The 19,394-nt window shown below is 43.8% G+C and overlaps 1 protein-coding gene across 1 annotated transcript in view; it reads left to right on the top strand.

Annotated features, from left to right (window-relative positions):
- Positions 1 to 18,703, top strand: part of TPPP (tubulin polymerization promoting protein) — a 64,740-nt gene extending 46,037 nt beyond the window's left edge. Inside the window, exon 4 of the mRNA XM_075083820.1 lies at positions 17,005 to 18,703. Within this exon, the coding sequence (XP_074939921.1) occupies positions 17,005 to 17,199 (195 nt within the window). The 3' untranslated portion in view covers positions 17,200 to 18,703. The remainder of the gene's footprint in view (positions 1 to 17,004) is intronic.
- Positions 18,704 to 19,394: the final 691 nt, after the last annotated feature.

Here is a 19,394-nt window from a genome sequence, read left to right as displayed (position 1 = left end):
TTCAAATGAAACCAGTTAAACCTCAGTGTATATTCAGCAGGGTCCCTGACACAGAAAAGTAGAATAATTTCAATTGGAAGGGACCCGGGATGATCTCATTCAACCCTCTGCTCACAAGAAGGCTAACTTGAAAGCTAGATCAGGCTGCTCAGGGCCCAGTCCAGTCAAATTTGCTGTGAAGGTGGTGTGATTGGAAGGGTAGTACAGCAGCAGCAGCACTTCAGAAGCTAGGTGATGGGTGCTAAGGGTGATGGTGATGTGGACAGGATTGTGTTCACACAAAAAGGGACCTGTTAGAGAAAGAACAAGGAAGCCAGAGTGCAGCCCACAGAGTGCAGCAAATGAGATATAGCAGTCATTGCAGCAGGAGTGCTAAGAGGATCAGAAATTCCACTCAAGACTATGTGGGTCTGCTTGAAGACTGTACAATGGTGGTTTTAGCATGCTGCAGGATATACTGTCCAGCACATGGGCATACATGTCCACAGGACTACCATTAGCACATCAGAGTCCTTGGCTCTGGAGAGAGGAGTCCTCTATCCAGAGTGCTCCTGCCCTCTCCCTGGAGGTCAGGGCAGTGGCCTCTCTTGTGGGAGATGTGCGGTGGTCAAGGCCCTGAGGTTCCAAATTAAGGGGAAAGATGAGGAGGAGACTGTCATGGTATTTGCGGAAAACCCATGCTACACAAGGTGAGGAGGGAGCGACAGCTGGGAGACCAAGTGGACAGAGACCATCAAGACGGAGAAGGCTGGAAGTGTGTGACTTCTGGCAACAAGAAGCTGCAGATGTTACCTCTGCAGATCTCCAATTTCAGAACAGGTATAATACTTGGGGCTCTTGTGAGGGTCAACAAGACCCATCAAAGTCAGCTGAGCCTGAACTTAGTGTCCACACAAAAAGGTAAAAATGAGTGATAGTGTCACCCAATGCTATCTGACACTATGAGGACAGGCAGGTTCTTCTTAAGGATGCTTGCCAGAATGAGAACTGGGCACAGGTCTGTAGTATAATTAGAGCTTTATTATAGAAAGATTTTAGTAATAAGCATAGCTTATCATCACGCAGAATTTCTAGCAATTAGGATATCTTTCCCATGACCTAAAATTGCAGTTACCTATACTTTTCAGTCACCTGGATCCTCTGCAGATCAGGTCCAATTCTTGATTATTCTATTGCCTGCTAATTATTATAATCTGGAGTCTGACTTTAAAAAGTCCATGAGTGGGTCACTGAATCCACTGAAGAAGGAGGGGGTGTAACAGTACTCTAGTCCACAGTGAGGGTGTTCCCCCTTCCCTCTTCTGTCACAGTCTGAACATCCCCTGTATCACACCAGGAAGCATGAAAGCCTTAGCAGTCTGTCTGCAGTTGGATCAGCTTTAGAAACATTTTAGATAAGGTGATATATTTATAACTCTCAGTTTGGGGGTTTGGCCTGTATAATTTCCATAAGTTACAGATTCTGAAGATGCTGCCAAACAATTGGTATGCAGGAATTTTGACTGCAGGTGATAATGGCTGCATAATGATCTTTATCTCTTCCTATCCATGTGTCCTGCCTACATGTTACCTTTGCTTTGACCTAATGGCACAGCTCCCAGCATACATCAGGCCTTAGCATGAGCTGTCTGTTAGCCAAAATCTGAGCAAGAGTTGAGTGAACAGTCACAGGAGGCACACCTGACCAACAAGGGGTCACGGCTTTTGCCATCCAGAATATCTCATGTGCTGTTACGCTTCCCTGTTCCATAATGAGTGTTACCAAACCCTGGTAACTGTACCAGGTGTCAGGAGCAATGAGTACCAGTAACAGATAGTTACTGGAGATAGCTCTTGTGGACAATCAAGGCATGTATCTTCTGACCCTACCTGATGTCTTAGGAGTTTTGTTGTTTGGTATGTGCCATGATCTGGGATTCTTGCAGATGCCCTGCCAAGATTTGTCCAGTCTTCTACCCTAGACTTCTTCCTACCCTTGTGGGTACCAACAGTACTGCTCCAGAGGTAACCTGGAGCATATAAAGAGAGACTACAGAAGTCTTGGGGGTGAGAGTGAAGGTCACGGAGCTCTGGTCTTGCCTTCCCAATCCTTACAGGCAGGAGGAAAGCTTGAGCAGTAGTGGACTATGTCTGGCTGTATGGCTTGTGTTGCAGACAGGGCTTTGTCTTCTGTGGCCAGAGGAATGACAGCTACTGGGCAGGGATGAAATAAATCTAACAAAGTGGAGCAAGAGTGTCTTTACAAATTAGTCTTGCTAATATACTGAGGAGAGTGTTTAACTGGGTATGGAAAGTTACCATAACATGAAGAGGAAAGGTCATAAGGGGTGGAGCAGATGCATCTAGGTGACAAGCTTGACAAGAGTCTCTCACCCTTCTGTAAATGCAGCAGGTCTTGGGGTCAATCTCAAATGCCTGTACACAAAAACACAGAACATGGGGAGCAAGCAGGGCAAATTAGTTTCAGAGCTATGACCTCACTGGGGTTATGGAGGTGTGGTGGGAGAGCTCTAGGGACTAGAGTGCTGCAGTGGATGGACGGGGGCTTTTTAGGAAACACGGTGGGAAACTGAGGCAGAGGAATTGTGATCTGTGTAAAGACTTAGCTTGACAGCATCATCTAGGTTTGCCTTGAGACAGGGGACGAGCAAGTAGAGAACTTGCAGGTAAGGAGCAGAGTACAGACCAGCATAGACGATGTTTTAGTAGGCATCTACTACAGACCTACTGATCAAGAAGAGAAGATAGATAAAGCCTTCTTCAGAGAGTTGGAGAACACCTCGCAATGCCAGGCCTTGGTACTCATGGGTGACAATAACCAAGATTAAATGACTAGAAGTAAGCAATCCATAAGACTTCTAAAATTAATTTTTAAAAAATTCTCAATGTGGATGAACAGTGCAGGAGATTCTCTAGACCTGTTATTCACAATCAAAAGGACGAACAGGTTAAAGGTGTAAACCATGAGGCAGCCTTGGCTGCAGCAACCAGGTGACTGTAAAGTTTAGGATCCTGAGAGGAGTGAATAAGATGAACAACAGAATTACAAACCTGGACTTCAGAAAGGCAGATCTTGGCCTGTTTGGTTTCCCACAGGAATCTGCCCTGGAGGGCAGAGGGGCCCAGGACAGCTGGTTGATCTTCAAGACAGCTTCCTCAGAGCACAAGAACGGTTCACTCCCATGTGCAGGAAGTCGAGCAAGCATGGCAGCAGTCCAGCATGGGTGAACTTGGAGCTTCTGATGAGCTCAAACATGAGAAGGAAGTGCACAGGAGGTGGGATATAGCCCATGCATGAAGGAGCAGAGTGAGGAAGGGCAAAGTTCAGCTGGAATTGAGGCTAGCGAGGGAGGTAATGGACAACATGAGAGGCTTCTGTAAGTACACTGGTTGCAAAAGCATGGGCCGATTGCACGGTGGGCAGGGGAGCTAGTGGCAGGGGACATGGAAAAGGCAGAGATACTCCATGCCTTCTTTTTTTGCCTCCCTTTTCAACTGGTAGGGCTTGCTGTCAGGGTTCCCAGATTCCTGAGCCTGCTAGCAGAGTCTGTGGGCGTGAAGCAGTACCCACAGTAAAGGAAGACAGAGTTAAGAATCCCTTGAGCCAGTTAGATGTCCACGAGTCCATGGGACCAGGTAGGAGGCATCCAAGGGTGCTGAAGTTGCTGGGCAATGTCATGGCAGAGCTGCTCCCTATCATCTTCAAAAGGCCATGGCAGCTGCGGGAGGTTCCCAGTGACTGGCAAAGGCAAACATCACACACAGCCTCAAGAAGGGTAGGAAGGAGGATCCAAGTAACTACAGGCCAGTCAGCATAACCTCAGTCCCTGTAGAGGTTGTGCCACAAATCCTGTTGGAAGCCCTTTCTCAACTCACAAAGGACAAGGAGGTGATCTGGAGCAGCCAGCATGGATTTGCCAAGGACAAACCGTGCCTGCCTGACCTCATTGCTTTCTATGGTGAAACAACTGGCACTGTGGGCAAAGGGGTGTAGTATACCTTGATTATGGCAAGGCCTCAGCCCCAGTCGCATCATCACCAAATTGGTAAGGGATGGGCTGTAAAGCGGGCCGACAGTCTAGGAAGCAGCTCTGGAGGTCATGATGGACGAGTGGTTGAACGTGAGTCGGCAGCAGTCCTTGCAGTGAGTGAGTTGTGGCATCAGGAAAGCGTAGCTGTATCCTGGGCTGCATGAGTAAATGTGTAGCCAGCAGGTCTGGGGAAGTGATCCTGCCTTTCTGTGTGGCGCTAGTGAGTCTGTATCTGGAGTGCTGTGCCCAGTCTGGGGCTGCCCTGTGCAAGAGAGAGCTGGATGCACTGGAGCGAGCCCATGCAGGGCCACCAAGATGGTCAGGGGGCTGGCTATGGTATTTAATGACTGTGACAGGAAAAAAACTATATATGGTTCTCGATGTTCCTGTATAGACAGTAGAACTGAACTTGCTGTGCTGAAGTTAGAGCAGGCATTTTATAGCAACAAAGCATGTTTATATGTATGTACATTGTTTGACTTCTAAACTAAGGACATGAGTTAGACATCATCCATCTCGTAAAGATGATTAATATACTGTAAATGTTGTAATTATGCTATATTTAGTCTGCCTATGTATATAAAGCTACTAAAAGAATTCAGGCGTGGCCCACTTAAGATGTGATGCCGGTAAACGGAAGCATGCTGCTTTTGATGTGGTTTTTCATCTTCCTTTGACTACTTTTTGTTCTGTTTTGTCTGTTTGTTTTTTTTTAAAACCCAATGGGTTGACTTGGGAAAGCCCAGCTCTTGTGTGCGTCCCATTATCTAGAGATTTAAGAGGAGCATTTTACAAGTGAATCAGAACAGATCTCTCTCAAGACTGCTTGTAACCGTAAGTTGAAGAAGGACTCGCCCACAGCCCAGCTTATGGAAAGCTGTGCTTCTGTAGTGTCTTCACCACCAATAGGAACATGAAACTCTTCCTCAGAGAAGTGTCGGCACATTGTTTTCAACTTTGTGGAAGGCCGTGTTAATCAGGCTGCTAGATGGAATGATTTGTAGTTGCTTGGAGTCTTGAAATGCTTGGGAGCTGGAGGCTGGGGCTAATATTACAGAGGAGGAAAAGAAAGGGTCACTTGTAAATGCTAATTTGCAACAACCTGCTCTGCCCCTTAAGGCTGGGCACTCCATGGTCTTATCTTGATGAAGTTAGATCTGGGCCAGGCAGGTTTGATTTATCAATTTGAAATTGCTCCTGGAAGTGATGTCACATACAAGGCACCTTCTTAATGTCTTTTGGCCTAGCTCTAGCTGGACTACTAGTTGGTGAGGAGTTTTAGGTGCTATACACAGAGTTAGGGCCTGCAGTGTTAAAGCACCCAAGTAGTGTTAGTGGAAAGCACTCCTTTGGAAGTCATCGCCCTGATTAATTAAAATGGTGTTACCTACTACTTTCTGGCTTTATGGAGGTGGAGTTGCTTATCGTTTTCTTTTGTGTGTCTGTGTGCGCACTCAACTGAAGAAACGTGAAGGAAATGCAAATTTGTCTTTGAAGCTTGATCTCTGTTCCTGACCATTCCGCAGTGTTTTAAATGCATTTGCCTGTATTCCCATGTATTTAAAACAAAATAAACCCAAAGTTTTTTGGTATGGAGTCCTGGTATAATCCCCAAAAAAGGTAAAACTTTCCCTTTGAGAATATTTTTTTTTTCCCCCCATTTGATATTCAGTTTAAGGTTCTCATTCTTCACAGAGGTTCTGGATGTTACCAGCAAAGAAATTATTTTTAAAACCTTGCTAAGATTGCTCGCGTTGGTGCTGGTTCTGAAGGCTCCCGGAACATGTTAGTTACATAAACAGATCTCTATGGCAATGTTTTCTAGGAGGAAATGCTATGAGAGCCTGAAGTTTTATGGTTGAAGGAGCAAATACAGAAAGGCAATTGGTGTCAGTGAGGAACTGAGGAAGGATGATTGCAGTTGACAGAGTGTAGCCAGGAAGACCATGGCTACCATGTATGTCCTTCTGGTAAGGAGTAACATTAGCACTTCATCTACTGCCCATTGCTGGCATTTTTGGCAGTGCAAGCACTCTCAGCACACTGCTGCTTTTCTACACAGTAGCACTGTTACTGAGTAACTGGTTATTTTGAAAAGCAGCATTGCAGCCTGAATAGCCAGGACCAAATTTTGCAGCTCTCCCATCAGAGGACTGATATCGTTGATTTAATTTCGCATGTGAGTTGGGAAAATATGATAGTTTAAAAAAAAGGAAAAAGAGAAAGGTGGGGGATGTTTGCCTCCAATACTTTGAGCCACTGGTTACTAAAAAGACCGATTACCTAAGGCAGGCAGGGAATGTTTCTGTAGTACCTGGACATCTGTAATTCAGGCACAAAACTCCAGAAGAACCTTACTGCAGGGTTTTTCATCCAGCCAGTAAGGTTCTGCTTAAGCTGTGGAACAGCTTTACATCAAACCTGAATCTTTCTCTGTGTTGGCAAGGGTGGAAAATATCTTCAGGCGAGTTGTTTCTGTGGCGACAGGAGTTCATTTGGAAAACCATTGCCCTTCACGTCTGTTTTGAATGTATGCTGTTCCTGAAGTCCAGTAGCTTTTCTTGCCGCATTTACTTCCCAGTAATTGGTTCTGGAGATCCTTTTTGGGAATGGTGCCATGCTGCGTGCCAAGCCGCCCGATGCACAGCAAACAAGAGCTTGCCTCGGACTGTGCTAGCTGCAGGAGTGGAAGCAGCACTGACCTGGTTGTCCAGCCTGTTGCATTGTGCCAGGTGAATGCTCCAGCTTTCTTGGCATCAGCTTGGTGTGTTAAACTGCATGCTTTCTAAAAAGGATGGTAATGAGTGCTGACAGAAAATGAAGCACACGACCTTAGCAGCACTGAATTGTCTTCTATCTTTGCCTCAGCTTTGTTCTGGAAGGAAGAGTCCTGAAAGTGTGGGGAATCTTTTAGTCTTACACTGTTACCCTATTTTTGTGATTGTGGCACAAGCTTCATAGGATTCTTCGAAGCCTTTGACATCAGAGTTGAGATGGAGGTCCTGTTGAGTCCATATAATTCAGGCTGACTTAACTGCATTGATGCAGCTTCTCTGCTGCAAACAGGCCAAGCCAGTACAACAGCATGTCTTTCAGTGTATCTATTTTTTTTTCAGCAAAATGCTATATTCTTATGCAGTAATGTTGACAGAATATGTGTTCTTCATTTCTAAGCTCTCATTTCCTTTTTACTATAGTTCCTTTCAGTTTCATAAGGATTGATAGTACATTTCTGAAACATTCTAATTCTTGAAACTGCACTTTGATTCATCTGTTATCTTGAGGGCAAAAGGAAAATCTGCCCCAGTTTACAGAGGTTTCTTTCATAAGAAAGGAGGACAGAGTCATGTAGCAGTCTTGTTAAGGGTTTTAGGGTTTAAAAAGGCTCTACGGCTTTCAGTTCCAGTCTTTGGTATGCAGACTGTTTCAGACAGACAAAAGTTGGAACATGGGAATTTGTAATTTGGATGAGATGTTGGGTTTCTTTTTTTGTTTTGTTTTTTACCCTGGGTGTGGTCAAACACTGGAACAAGTTGCCCAGAGAAGCTGTGGAACCTTCTGTCTTTGGAGGTATTCAGGACTTGAGGTGTTTCTGTGCAAGATCATTTGAGGCTTACTGTGAGCAGAGGTTTATGCTAGATATGGACTCATATGCAAAGGTTCCTTCCAACCTAAATTGTTCTGTGACTTTATGATTTTAAGTTTTGATAATCTCCAGGGACAGAGAATCCCCAGTCTCTCTACGTAAGCTCTATCTGTGCTTGAGCAACCACAGTGGTGAAGAATTTTTTTCCCATGTGTCTAGTTGGAATTTTCCATCTTCCAAATAATGTCCATCATATTTTGGTTTGGTTTTTTGTGGGTTTTTTTTGGGTTGTGGTTTTTTCTTTTTTTTTTTTTTTTTTTGATATGTATTCCAGAACTGGCTCTATTTCTAATACAACACCTCTGTTGTGGACAGGAGAAAGATTTGCCTCCCCTCTTTTTATTCTCTTTTGAGTCTGAATAAATACCCTTCTGCCATCTTCTTATGTGCCACATGCTCCAAGCTCCTTGCTGTCTTAGGAGCAGTTCTCTGTAAACACTGACACAATGCAGGAAGAATACTGAATTGCTAACAAAAAATGAACGATCATTTTAAATTAGTAAATCTACGGGTCTAAATAAAATATATTTTTATTTCCCATAGCTCCTTCTGAGACTGTGGCCTGTTCTGATACTCTCAGTGCAATTTTGGTATGAAAGGAGTTTCAGTTGGAAGAGGCAGGAGACATACATACCCTTCCTGACTGATCTGAGATGTTTCCATGAACTTGGAGGTCATGTGACCACACCTTTGGTCGGAAAGTGACAGTGAAGGTGCAACTGCCATTTCCAAAAGATATTTTTAAGATTAAGGGGGCCACAACGGTCCAGCAAAATATCAGTAAAAATACAACGTTGGTAAATGAGTAGGTCTTTTGTCAGTGATCCCTTTATTTGATAGAGGCAAAGATACTGAAATTATAGCTGCTGGCTTGTGTTAATGGAAATAACTAAGTCAAGGGAAGAATGGACAGTCTTGGAGAATGGAAGTCTTGATATTTTTGGAAAGTACCTTTGGTTGTTTCATTTGGTGTTCCAAAATGAGTTTATAGAGTGATTATATTTGATTCTGTTGTGCTAAGTAAAACTTTTCTCTTAAAGAGAGAGGTTTTTTGGTGAGGGTTTTTTTTTTAATTAAATTCATATGCATCTTCTGTGCTGTGCAAACTTCGAGGTTAACTGTATGTGCAAATAAAAGAAGGAAAATGGAGACTTCTGTGAGCTCGCAGAAAGGAGAGGAGAAAGTTGGCTCCAAGTAATTTAAAAATGTAACTAGAGAGATTATATAACTTACTCTAGTAGTAAACAGTTCAAGCAGAATTGCTCTATGACAAGGCAGGATCCTTTGTCTCTGATTCATTGTGAAAAAGAAGGGAGAGTGTTGACTTGCTAAGATGGAAATTGTCCTCATCCAGCCCTTTGTGCTGCTCACTATATTTCTTCCTACATTTTTCTTGACTGACGAGGGATGGTCAGCTCCCTGCACCCCCATTTTTTTTTTTTATTTGCCTTCCAATGACCATGTGAATTGTAATGAACAGCTGGGTTGCACAGAAGAATGAGCTCCCAGCTACCCTTTTAACTGTGTTTGCCCTTTGCTCAATTGCCAGTTTAGTCTCTGTAGCTGGTTTTGTTGTTCATAAACAGAAACCACATTTTTGTAAAAACAAGCTGGGTGCACATTCAGTTCATAAAGGCAGTTCACTGAAAATAAGTCATCAGCTCATAGAGGAATCTTTATGAATAAACTTGTCACCTTAGCACACTGAAGGTGATGGAACAGCTAATCCTAGAAATCATTTCCAGGCACATGAAGGACAAAATGTCATCAGGAGTGATCAGCGTGGCTTCACCAAGGGGGAATTGTGCTTGACCAACTTGATAACCTTCTACAATGAAATGACTGGCCTGATAGATGAGGGAAGAGCAGTGGGAGGTGTCTACCTGGACTTCAGTAAGGCCTTTTACACGTTCTCCCATAGAGTGTCAGACCCTCAAGCTGTTGCTGTAGGGGCTGGATGAGCAGACAGTGAGGTGGGTTGAAAACTGGCTGAATGGCCAGGCCCTGAGGGTGGTGATCAGCAGTGCAAAGTCTAGTTGGTGTACCTCGGGGCGAGATACTTGGTCCAGTCCTGTTCACATCTTCATTAACGATCTGCACGATGGGGCAGAGTGTACTCTCAGCAAGTTTTCCGATGATACAAAGTTGGGAGGAGTAGCCAACAGGCCATCCAGATGCTGCCATCCAGAGGGGCCTCAACAGGCTGGAGAAATGGGCTGACAGCAACTTCAAGAAGTTCAGCAAGGAGAAGTGCGAAGTCCTGCACCTGCTGAGGAATAACCCCACACACCAGTATATGCTGGGGGTCACCCAGCTGGAAAGCAGCTTGGCAGAAAAGGACCTGAGGATCCTGGTGGACACCAAGGTGAAAATGAGCCAGCAATGAGCCCTTGCAGCATGGAAGGCTACTGGTATACTGGGCCACATTAGACAAAGTATTGCCAGGCAGACAAAGGGAGTTGCTCCTTCCCATCTGCTCAGCACTACTGGGGTCACACCCAGAGTGCTGTGTTCAGCTCTGGGCTCACCCAGTAGAAGACTGATATGGGGCTACTGGAGCGAGTCCAGTGAAGAGCAATGAAGATGACTGAGGGATGGGAGCCTATCTCTTATGAGGAGAGGCTGAGAGAGCTGGGACTGTTTAGCATGGAGAAGAGAAGGCTCAAGAGAGAATCTCATCCATGTATGTAAATACCTGAAGGGAGGGTGCAAAGAAGATGGAGCAAGGCTCTTTGCAGTGGTGCCCAGTGACAGGACCAGAGGCAATGGGCACAAACTGAAACATGGGAGGTTTCCTCTGAACATCAGGAAACACTTTTTCACTGTGAGGGTTCATAGAATAGTTTCTATGAGAAAACTATTTTATGAGAATTTCATAGAATAGTTTTACTATTTCATAGAATAGTAAACCAAGGATTAATAGAATGGCCTGTGCCAATAATGAAGGACATTCCCAGGAAACTATTCCCAGTGGTAGACTTGAGGAATGTGGTGTTTATGTCAAGACAGCCTGCACTCTGATAAGACAGATGACTTATCAGGGAAAAAAATAAAAGGTGCATCCTAACAATAGATGATAGCAACCAGGTTGCAGCATGCCACAAGAGCCTTTCCTTTTCCTGTTAGTCTACTGGGAAAAGAGCAATGCGTTTCAAACCAATGTGGAAAACAGAGGATGAGAAACAGCTTGGCCTACAATTTAAAGAGGCTGAAAAGATCCTGAAGCAAAGGATCAATCTGTAGCAACAATTCACTTTTAAAGATCGTGAAACATCTATCCAAAAACTAGTTTGTCATTTCCTCTTGCATGTTTATATACATACATTTCCTTTAATATTCCACTCATACAAGTTAGAGTATGTCCATTACAATTATGTTACTTTACCAAAATTCTTATTTTTATTTTAATTTGGATATTGAGGCAAACTTCATACTGATCACACCACCCCTTTGAAACAGAGGAGCAAAAGCCGTAGTCCTTCTTTTTCCAAATAGTGATTAAACTTACCATTACAAATTCTCAGAATAGCAGTCTGTCCTGAGAATGAATTTGTTGCAGGGAAAGGCAGTCAGCTAGAGTTTCTGAGACTTCTCTCTGCATGTGAGAATGCAGGGTGGTGTATTCACATTTAGAGAAAACTGATTTTCTGTAAAGTAGTGGTGATGAAATACAAGGAAAGAAAATATATGTTGTTTCATTAACTCTATACTGAACATTGCCCCTGTCTTACATTTGGACTATTTCCATGTTTACAGTACAAATGGCTTTTGTCACTGGTAGCATCCTGTGGCTTTTAGCAGTAGTGTTATATAAGTAAAAATAGAGCAAAGTTTAGTCCTTTGATTACATGATAAGCTTTCTTGCATCTTCTATAGCAGCTGCTTCTGGTATAAGGGATGATGAAAGATACTTTGGCAAGTACTGTGCCCTAGCTTTTTCCTTGCTGGCTTACATGGGGTGAGTCACAGATGGGATCTTCATTTTCTTAGTTAGTTTGTTCAGAACACACAAGAAGTGTGCTAATAGTTAAGAAAATGCCTTTAGTAAGAAGTATCATATGTTCTTCTGGAGGGAGAATGATCTAGTAATAACTTAAACAAGTGTAAGAAAATTCCACCACATATATTCTATCCTAAAGTCAGCCTCTATTACTATGCAGCTGTTATGATATGTGGGGGTTTTAAAATGAAAATTAAATGGGCAGCCCATGTATTTATATGAGTTAGGTGACACATGTACTGTCCACTACTATAGATGCTTCATGGTTCAAAATTGTGATTGGTGGAAGACTTTGTTCTGTCAAGTAGTCTGACAGTTTGTCTTCAAGTAGCAGCTGGGTTCTTGCTCATGCACACTGCGTAACAGGAAACGCTACACCATATAAAAGTTTATTCCTACTGGTTTGTGCCAGAATTTTTGTTCAAGGTACAAGGCCCCATGTTTCCCTTCACTTACCAAACAAAATAGTGATTCACAAGTAAGACTTGAAATAGCACAGAATTCCTCGTGCCTGTGCCTGGAGGGAAGCTGACAGGTTACGCACCATACTGTGCAACACATCCTCATTAACCACCACCACTCTTCCTATCCTGTGATATAATATACAGATATCATTGCTGTAGTCTATGGACTAGCCTTATAAAACCTCCACAGAATATCCAGAAATGTCCATAAAATGTCCACTGAGTTCATTTAGTCTCTTATGGTGGTCACTCAAGACAGGAGAGGTGGTGTGCTGCATGGAGTTTCTGGGGACCAAAGCCAGCTCAGGTTGGCTCACTGCTGCACTTGCACTGATTCTTGTAAGGCTTGTCTTCCATTGCTTTGGGTAGTTTTTGCTATAGTAATTCATATAATGTGCAACTCAAATTGTGGGCTGCAACAATTTAAGGGTATATCCATTACAATCTCCACCTCCGGTCCCTTTGGACCAGGTTATAGGTTTTAACACTGCAATGAGCTCCTCCCCTTGCCTCTGCTCTGGCTTGGACTTATCCACAGACTGGAGTCCCTTAGAGGTGTACCTGTTCCAAGTAGAGCCTTATCTACAAGGTTGAGACTGGTTGAGGGAGTCCCGTGGGAGACAGTCCTGAAGGCCAAAGGGGTCGGGGAAGGCTGGGCATTCTTCAAGAAGGAAGTCTTAGAGGCACAGGAGCAGGCTGTCCCCATGTGCCGTAAGACAAACTGGTGGGGAAGATGACTGGCCTGGCTGAACAGGAAGCTTATGTTGGGACTCAGGAAAAAAACGAGAGTTTACCAATTTTGGAGGAGGGGGCAGGCAACTCAAGAAGAGTACAGGGATCTTGTTAGGTCACACAAAGAGAAAATTAGAAAGGCAAAAGCCCAGCTAGAACTCAGTGTGGCCACTATTGTAAGAGATAACAAAAAATGCTTTTACAAATACATTAACAACAAAAAGAGAGCCAAGGAGAATCTCTATCCTGTATTAGATGTGGGGGGGAACGTTGCCACCAAGGATGAGGAAAAGGCTGAGGTACTAAATGCCTTTCTTGCTTCAGTCTTTAATAGTCAGACCAGTTATCCCCAGGGCATTCAGCCCTCTCAGCTAGAAGATGGGGATGGATCACAGAATAAACCCCCATAATCCAGGAGGAAGAGTTTATGACCTGCTGTGCCACCTGGACACTCACAAGTCTATGGGACTAGATGGGATCCACCGGAGAGTACTGAGGGAGTTGGCGGAGGAGCTTTCCAAGCCACTCTGCATCATTTACCAGAAGTCCTGGTTAACAGGGGAGGTCCAAGATGACTGGAGGCTTGCCAATGTGACACCCATCTACAAGAAGGGCTGGAAGGAGGATCCAGGGAGCTTCAGGCCAGTCAGCCTGACCTTGGTACCAGGGAAGATAATGGAGCGATACATCTTGAGTGCGCTCACCAGGCAAGTGCAGGACAACCAGGGGATCAGGCCCAGCCAGCATGGGTTCATGAAAGGCAGGTCCTGCCTGACCACCCTGATCTCCTTCTATGACCAGGTGACCTGCTCAGTGGATGAGGGAAAGGCTGTGGGTGTTATCTACCTGGACTTTAGTAAAGCCTTTGACACTGTTTCCCACAGCATCCTCCTAGAGAAGCTGGCGGCTCATGGCTTGGACAGGTGTACTCTTCACTGCATAAAAAACTGGCTGGATGGCCAAGCCCAGAGAGTTGTGGTGAATGGAGTTGAATCCAGTTAGCAGCCAGTCATGAGTGGGATTCCCCAGGGCTCAGTGTTGGGGCCAGTCTTGTTTAACATCTTTATCAATGACCTGGATGAGGGGTTTGAGTGCACCCTCAGTAAGTTTGCAGATGACACCAAACTGGGTGGGAGTGTTGATCTGCTCGAGGGTAGGAAGGCTTTGCAGAGGGACCTGGCAGGCTGGATTGATGGGCCGAGGCCAATTGCATGAGTTTTAACAAGGACAAGTGCTGGGTCCTGCACTTTGGTCACAACAATCCCATGCAATGCCTCAGGATTGGAGAAGAGCGGCTGGAAAGCTGCCCAGCCGAAAAGTACCTAGGATGTTGATTGACTGCGGGCTGAACATGAGCCAGCAGTGTGCCCAGGTGGCCAAGCAGGCCAACAGCATCCTGGCTTATATGAGACCTAGTGTAGCCAGCAGGAGTAGAGAAGTGATCATGCCCCTTGTTGCTGCTGGTGAGGCTGCACCTTGAATACTGTGTTTAGTTTTGGGCCCCCCAGTACAAGAAGGACATTGAGGTGCTGGAGCATGTCCAGAGAAGGGCAATGAAGCTGGTGAAGGAGCTGGAGAATGTATCTTATGAGGAGAGGTTGAGGGAACTGGAGTTGTTTAGCCTGGAGAAGAGGAGGCTGAGGGGAGACCTTATCACTCTCTCCACCTACCTGAAAGGAGGTTGTAGTGAGGGTTGGTCTTTCCTCCCAAGTCACTACTGATAGGACAAGAAGAAATGGTCTCAAGCTGCATCAGGGGAGGTTTAGATTGGCTATTAGGAAAAATTTCTTTCCAGTGCCTGACCATTCTTTCAGTAAGAGTCTGACCAGAGAGGTGGAGGTGTCACCGTCCCTGGAGCTGTTCAAAAAAAAATGTAGAGGTTGCGCTTTGGGACATGGTTTAGGAGGCATGGTGGTGTTGGGTTAACGGTTGGGCTTGATGATCTTAGAGGTCTTTTCCAACCTTAGTGATTCTACAAGCCACAGTCTCCAGGGGTATACCTGCTGCAGCATAGACTTATCCACAGCCACAGTCACTTTGAGGTACACCTCTTCTAGTGTCGCCTTCTCCATGGGCCACAATGCTTTCAGAGATATACCTGCTCCAATGTGGCCTTATCCATGGCTGCAGTTCCTCCAGGGGACTACCTGCTCTGTCGTGGGCTTACCCATGGCCACATGCTTTGACGTGCTCCAGCATAACCTCATGCTCAGCCATTGATGCTTCAAGGTGTACCTGCTGCAGCACAGACATAACCATGGCCACAGATGCTTTAAGATGTACCTGCACTGTTGTGGACTTATTCACAACCACAGACTCTCCAGGGTGTCCTGTTCCTGCATGGATTCATCCACATGTCTCAGTCCTTAGACTCAAGCCCACCCTGGAGCTCCAGCCTGTCCACTACAGCAGCACAGAAACAGCAGCAATGCCCAGGCCATCTGCCAGCCCAGGTGCATCACCATAGCTGTTATCAGAATGTTCCCAGGCACGGCAGGGTAAGATGATAAGCAGGACAGCAAGCAGCGAAAGCAAAAAGCAGCCACTAATGAGCACTAGACTCTAATATACAGTGGGATAAGCAAGCTCCCATGGCAAGAACAGGAGCCTGACAATTAATAGCTAAAAAGCACTAAAAGCTATAAATTTTATCTAACACATTCCAGTCAAACCTCTCATTGTCTCAAAACCTTTGAGCCCCATGTTGGGCTCTAAAAAGGGCTGTCATGGTTTAGCCCCAGGTATCAACTAAGCCCCATGGCAGCCACTCTCTCACTCCCCACCACGGTGGGAAGGGAGAGTGAATCGGAAGAGTAAAAGTTAGAAAATTCACAGGTTGAGATAAAGACAGTTCAATGGGTAAAGCAAAAGCCACACGCACAAGCAAAGCAAAACAAGGAATTAATTCGCTACTTCCCATCTGTGGGCAGGTGTTCAGCCATCTCCAGGAAAGCAGGGCTGCATCACGTGTAATGGTTACTTGGGAAGACAAAACACCGTAACTCCGAATGTGCCCCCCTTTCCCTCTTATTCCACTCACTTTATATACTGATACTGGCTTAGAATGTCCCTTTGGTCAGTTGGGGTCAGCTATACTGGCTGTGTCCCCTCCCACCTTCTTGTGCACCCCCAGCCTACTCACTGGTGGGGTGGGGTGAGAAGCAGAAAAGTCCTTGACTCAGTGTAAGCCCTGCTTAGCAACAACTAAAACATCTCTGCATTATCAACACCGTTTTTAGCACAAATCCAAAACATAGCCCCATATTAGCTACTATGAAGAAAATTAACTCTACCCCAGCCAAAACCAGCACAGCACTCTTACAGAAGTGTGTGTCTTTGTTTTCCCTGAGTTGTCAAGAGTAATTTCCAGTGGCCAGACAATCCTTTGTTTCTGAGTTGTGACTGTGCGTTGTCATGGTTTTGGCTGGGATAGAGACTGGTCCCAGTCCAAGCACACAGGTTAGCATGCTCCTGTATTGCTCTGTGAGATATCTGTTTCTTTCTGCTTGTGCAGTCAGATTTTCTTTGTGTCAATGACAGCAAAACTTGGATTGCTGAGTAGCCTGATATGACTCAGTGGAAGCAATGTAGGGGAAAGTCTTTGCTCAGTGCTATTTCATAGACTACTGATTTGCTAACGTTGAAAATAACTTTCATTCTTTGTAGTTTGTTACTTCTCTTGTGAAACCTAGAGTTTAGAATAAAATTGTCTCCTAAAGCAATGAATTATAGCTATATTGGTTTGTTTTTCCTATATTGGTGGAGCCAGGCTTTTATGCTTGGATGTTGACATAATGGATTTTGAACGTGGCTGTTCCCTATGACTTCTTCATATCTTTGGTGCTTAGAACTTGATTATTAGTCATAAGTGTCTCGTACCGAAAGTCTCTTCCAAAAGTTTTTGACATAACTTGACATAACTATTTTGTTCTTGACTGTATGATTATTGTCATTGTATGTAATAGCAAGAAACAAACTCTTTTTTTTAATCCTTTTGCTGGAAGGGAGTAGATATTAAAATAGACTCTATCATTAGCAAAGATTTGAATCTTAGTAGCATGTACAAATATATGTATTAAGAATAATTGATTTCTGATATGGTTTTTTAATTTCTTTTCTGTCTTCTAATAGAAAGCCATTTCATCTCCAACTGTATCACGCCTTACAGATACATCAAAATTCACAGGTTCTCACAAAGAGAGGTTTGATCCCAGCGGGAAAGGAAAAGGCAAAGCTGGCCGAGAAGATCTGGTGGATGCTTCAGGATATGTATCTGGCTATAAGCATGCAGGCACATATGATCATAAAGTACAAGGAAGCAAGTAAGGCTGAGGGTTTACAATACAGAGGGAGAAAGAGAGGGGGAAAGAGAATATATTTGTAAGAATGATGTAGATGAATCCCACATGTTTTGGTTATTGTGAATGCTAAGACTATGTTGTCAAGAAGTTGTTTTCAGGAACTGGAACTGATTTCAACATCTGCTGAGCTACTTGCAGCACAACGCCACTTCATTACATTCCTCATGCGTATATTGGCAAAAATAATTATATTGGTACAAAAAATACATCGTTTTGCTGAGCTTTAGACAAAAAAAAAAAGTCAAGAGCAGTTAAACCACGCTTTGTCAATTAAAGCAAAAGATCTCAAACATTCCTAAATGTCTGGTTGCCCTGAGGATGTCGAAAAGAACCTCTTGAAAAGAGGGTCTTTCATAGCAGTCTTTCTGAAGAATATCCCATTATTTATGCAGTTTGATTTGACTACTGTTTTGGGGCTTTATTAAAATGTCTTACATGGGATCTGGTACTTCCCTTAAAACATTCAACAATATACTATTGGGGAGTAAGTGGTTGTTAATATACGAGGTGCTAGCCTGTAAGAGTCATACACCACTCAAGAAAAACTAAAAAAAAGCTATTTCTAGGACAATATAGGTTCTAAAGTGTTTTGTGTCAACAGAAAGATGTGGAAAATACCAGCCCTTACTTTTCTCCTGTCTATACTTTGTGCTTGTTACTGTGTGTACTGTAGCATGGTTCTGACTGGCTGGATTGGGATGGAGCTAGTGTACTAACCTGAGAAGTGAGGAACAAGACATTACAAAGAAAGTCTATTAAACATTTTTTGCAGTCTGTTTGCAAGTTTGCACTGCCTCACATTTGAAATGAAGGGGGTATTAAGCTAATAATGCTTTAAAATATTAGGTATGACTAAACACTGCCAATCAGATTGCTATTAAGTGAATGCTATGCACATACATTGGCACACACTCCCTTTCATCTATAATACGTGTAAGGAAAGTTTGTGCCCCTTGAAATAAGGACATATACAATTAATATCCATGTAATTAGGTGCAGTTTGCCCACAAAAATATGCTGTTATAACTGGGCTGCATTTTATGTTAAATTTGTTTGAAGCCAAGGGATTTGATTCTCTGTTCATTTTTGCTGCCTAGCTTGGGAGTAATAGTATTGATGGGAATGGCTTTCCACTGCTATAGGAGAATTAGTTCCACAGGCTTAAGGTATAGGCAGCTGAGTGTGACCTGCCTGGGGCCCAGAATGCCAAAACAGCTTAATAGGAATAAAAATAACCCTTTTTTTTCATATTGGTTAAAAAGGAGAGAAAAGGCTGGTTCAATTTTCTGCAAGAGCTGAACAAGCACCCTAATGTATTACTCTGCTTCTCTAAAATGATGAAAGATTTTCAGTATTCAGAAAGAACTGCTTGCAGTTCTGCTTCACTTTCTTTCAAAAAGAGCTCATGCACTGATTTTCATGTTTGACTCTGAATAAAGGTTAATAAATTTGTTGGTCTCCCCCCACCCATATCAGCATCCCACTCAGAATACATAAAATTTAGTGAGCAGTGAGCACTCTCATGTGCCATGCAGATCAATAGTCCATATTTGGCCAATGTCTGGAAACAGCACTGGCTTTCAGCCCTTAAACTGTTCATGTTTTGTTTTTCTGATATCAAATGGTAGCCTTTCTTGTATCTTTGCCTCCAATGACTGTGAGCCCATACGTCAGCCTGCAACCAAAACAACAATAGCAAACAAAGGCAAGGACTTCCTTGTGGACTTGGAGATTTTTGTTTGTTTGTTTATAATTTATTTTGGGTTTTGTTCTGAAGAGGGAGGGAAGTTTGCTAAAACTCAGCAGATGATCTTGTAAAGATCTAAATGGCTTTTCCCATGGTTGGCTTTGGTTACCTGGGAAGATTTTTTATGTATATAAGGATACTCAGGATGAGCTTTGTGAAGCCCTTCCAAGAATTTCCATTTTTCTTGAAGAAGAATTTCCATGAAATGAAGGATTATCCACTCCTGTGTTGCACTGGTGACCTGTCACACTCTGAGGCAGAACATAGCATACTGTGATACCAACAATGGCTAAATTATTCCAGCATGGTAGCGAACTGTCTGAATGTAGGGAACCTTATTCTATGTCACTGGTGCCTGTGCACCTGAAGAAGGCTCCAGAATAGTCTTGATTTTTATGAATAAAAAGGCTAAG

Source organism: Phalacrocorax aristotelis, chromosome 2 (assembly GCF_949628215.1).
Source record: "Phalacrocorax aristotelis chromosome 2, bGulAri2.1, whole genome shotgun sequence".
In the NCBI taxonomy this organism is placed as follows: Eukaryota; Metazoa; Chordata; class Aves; order Suliformes; family Phalacrocoracidae; genus Phalacrocorax; species Phalacrocorax aristotelis.
Note: the sequence above shows the minus strand (reverse complement) of the source record. Positions and strands in the feature narration are given on the sequence as shown.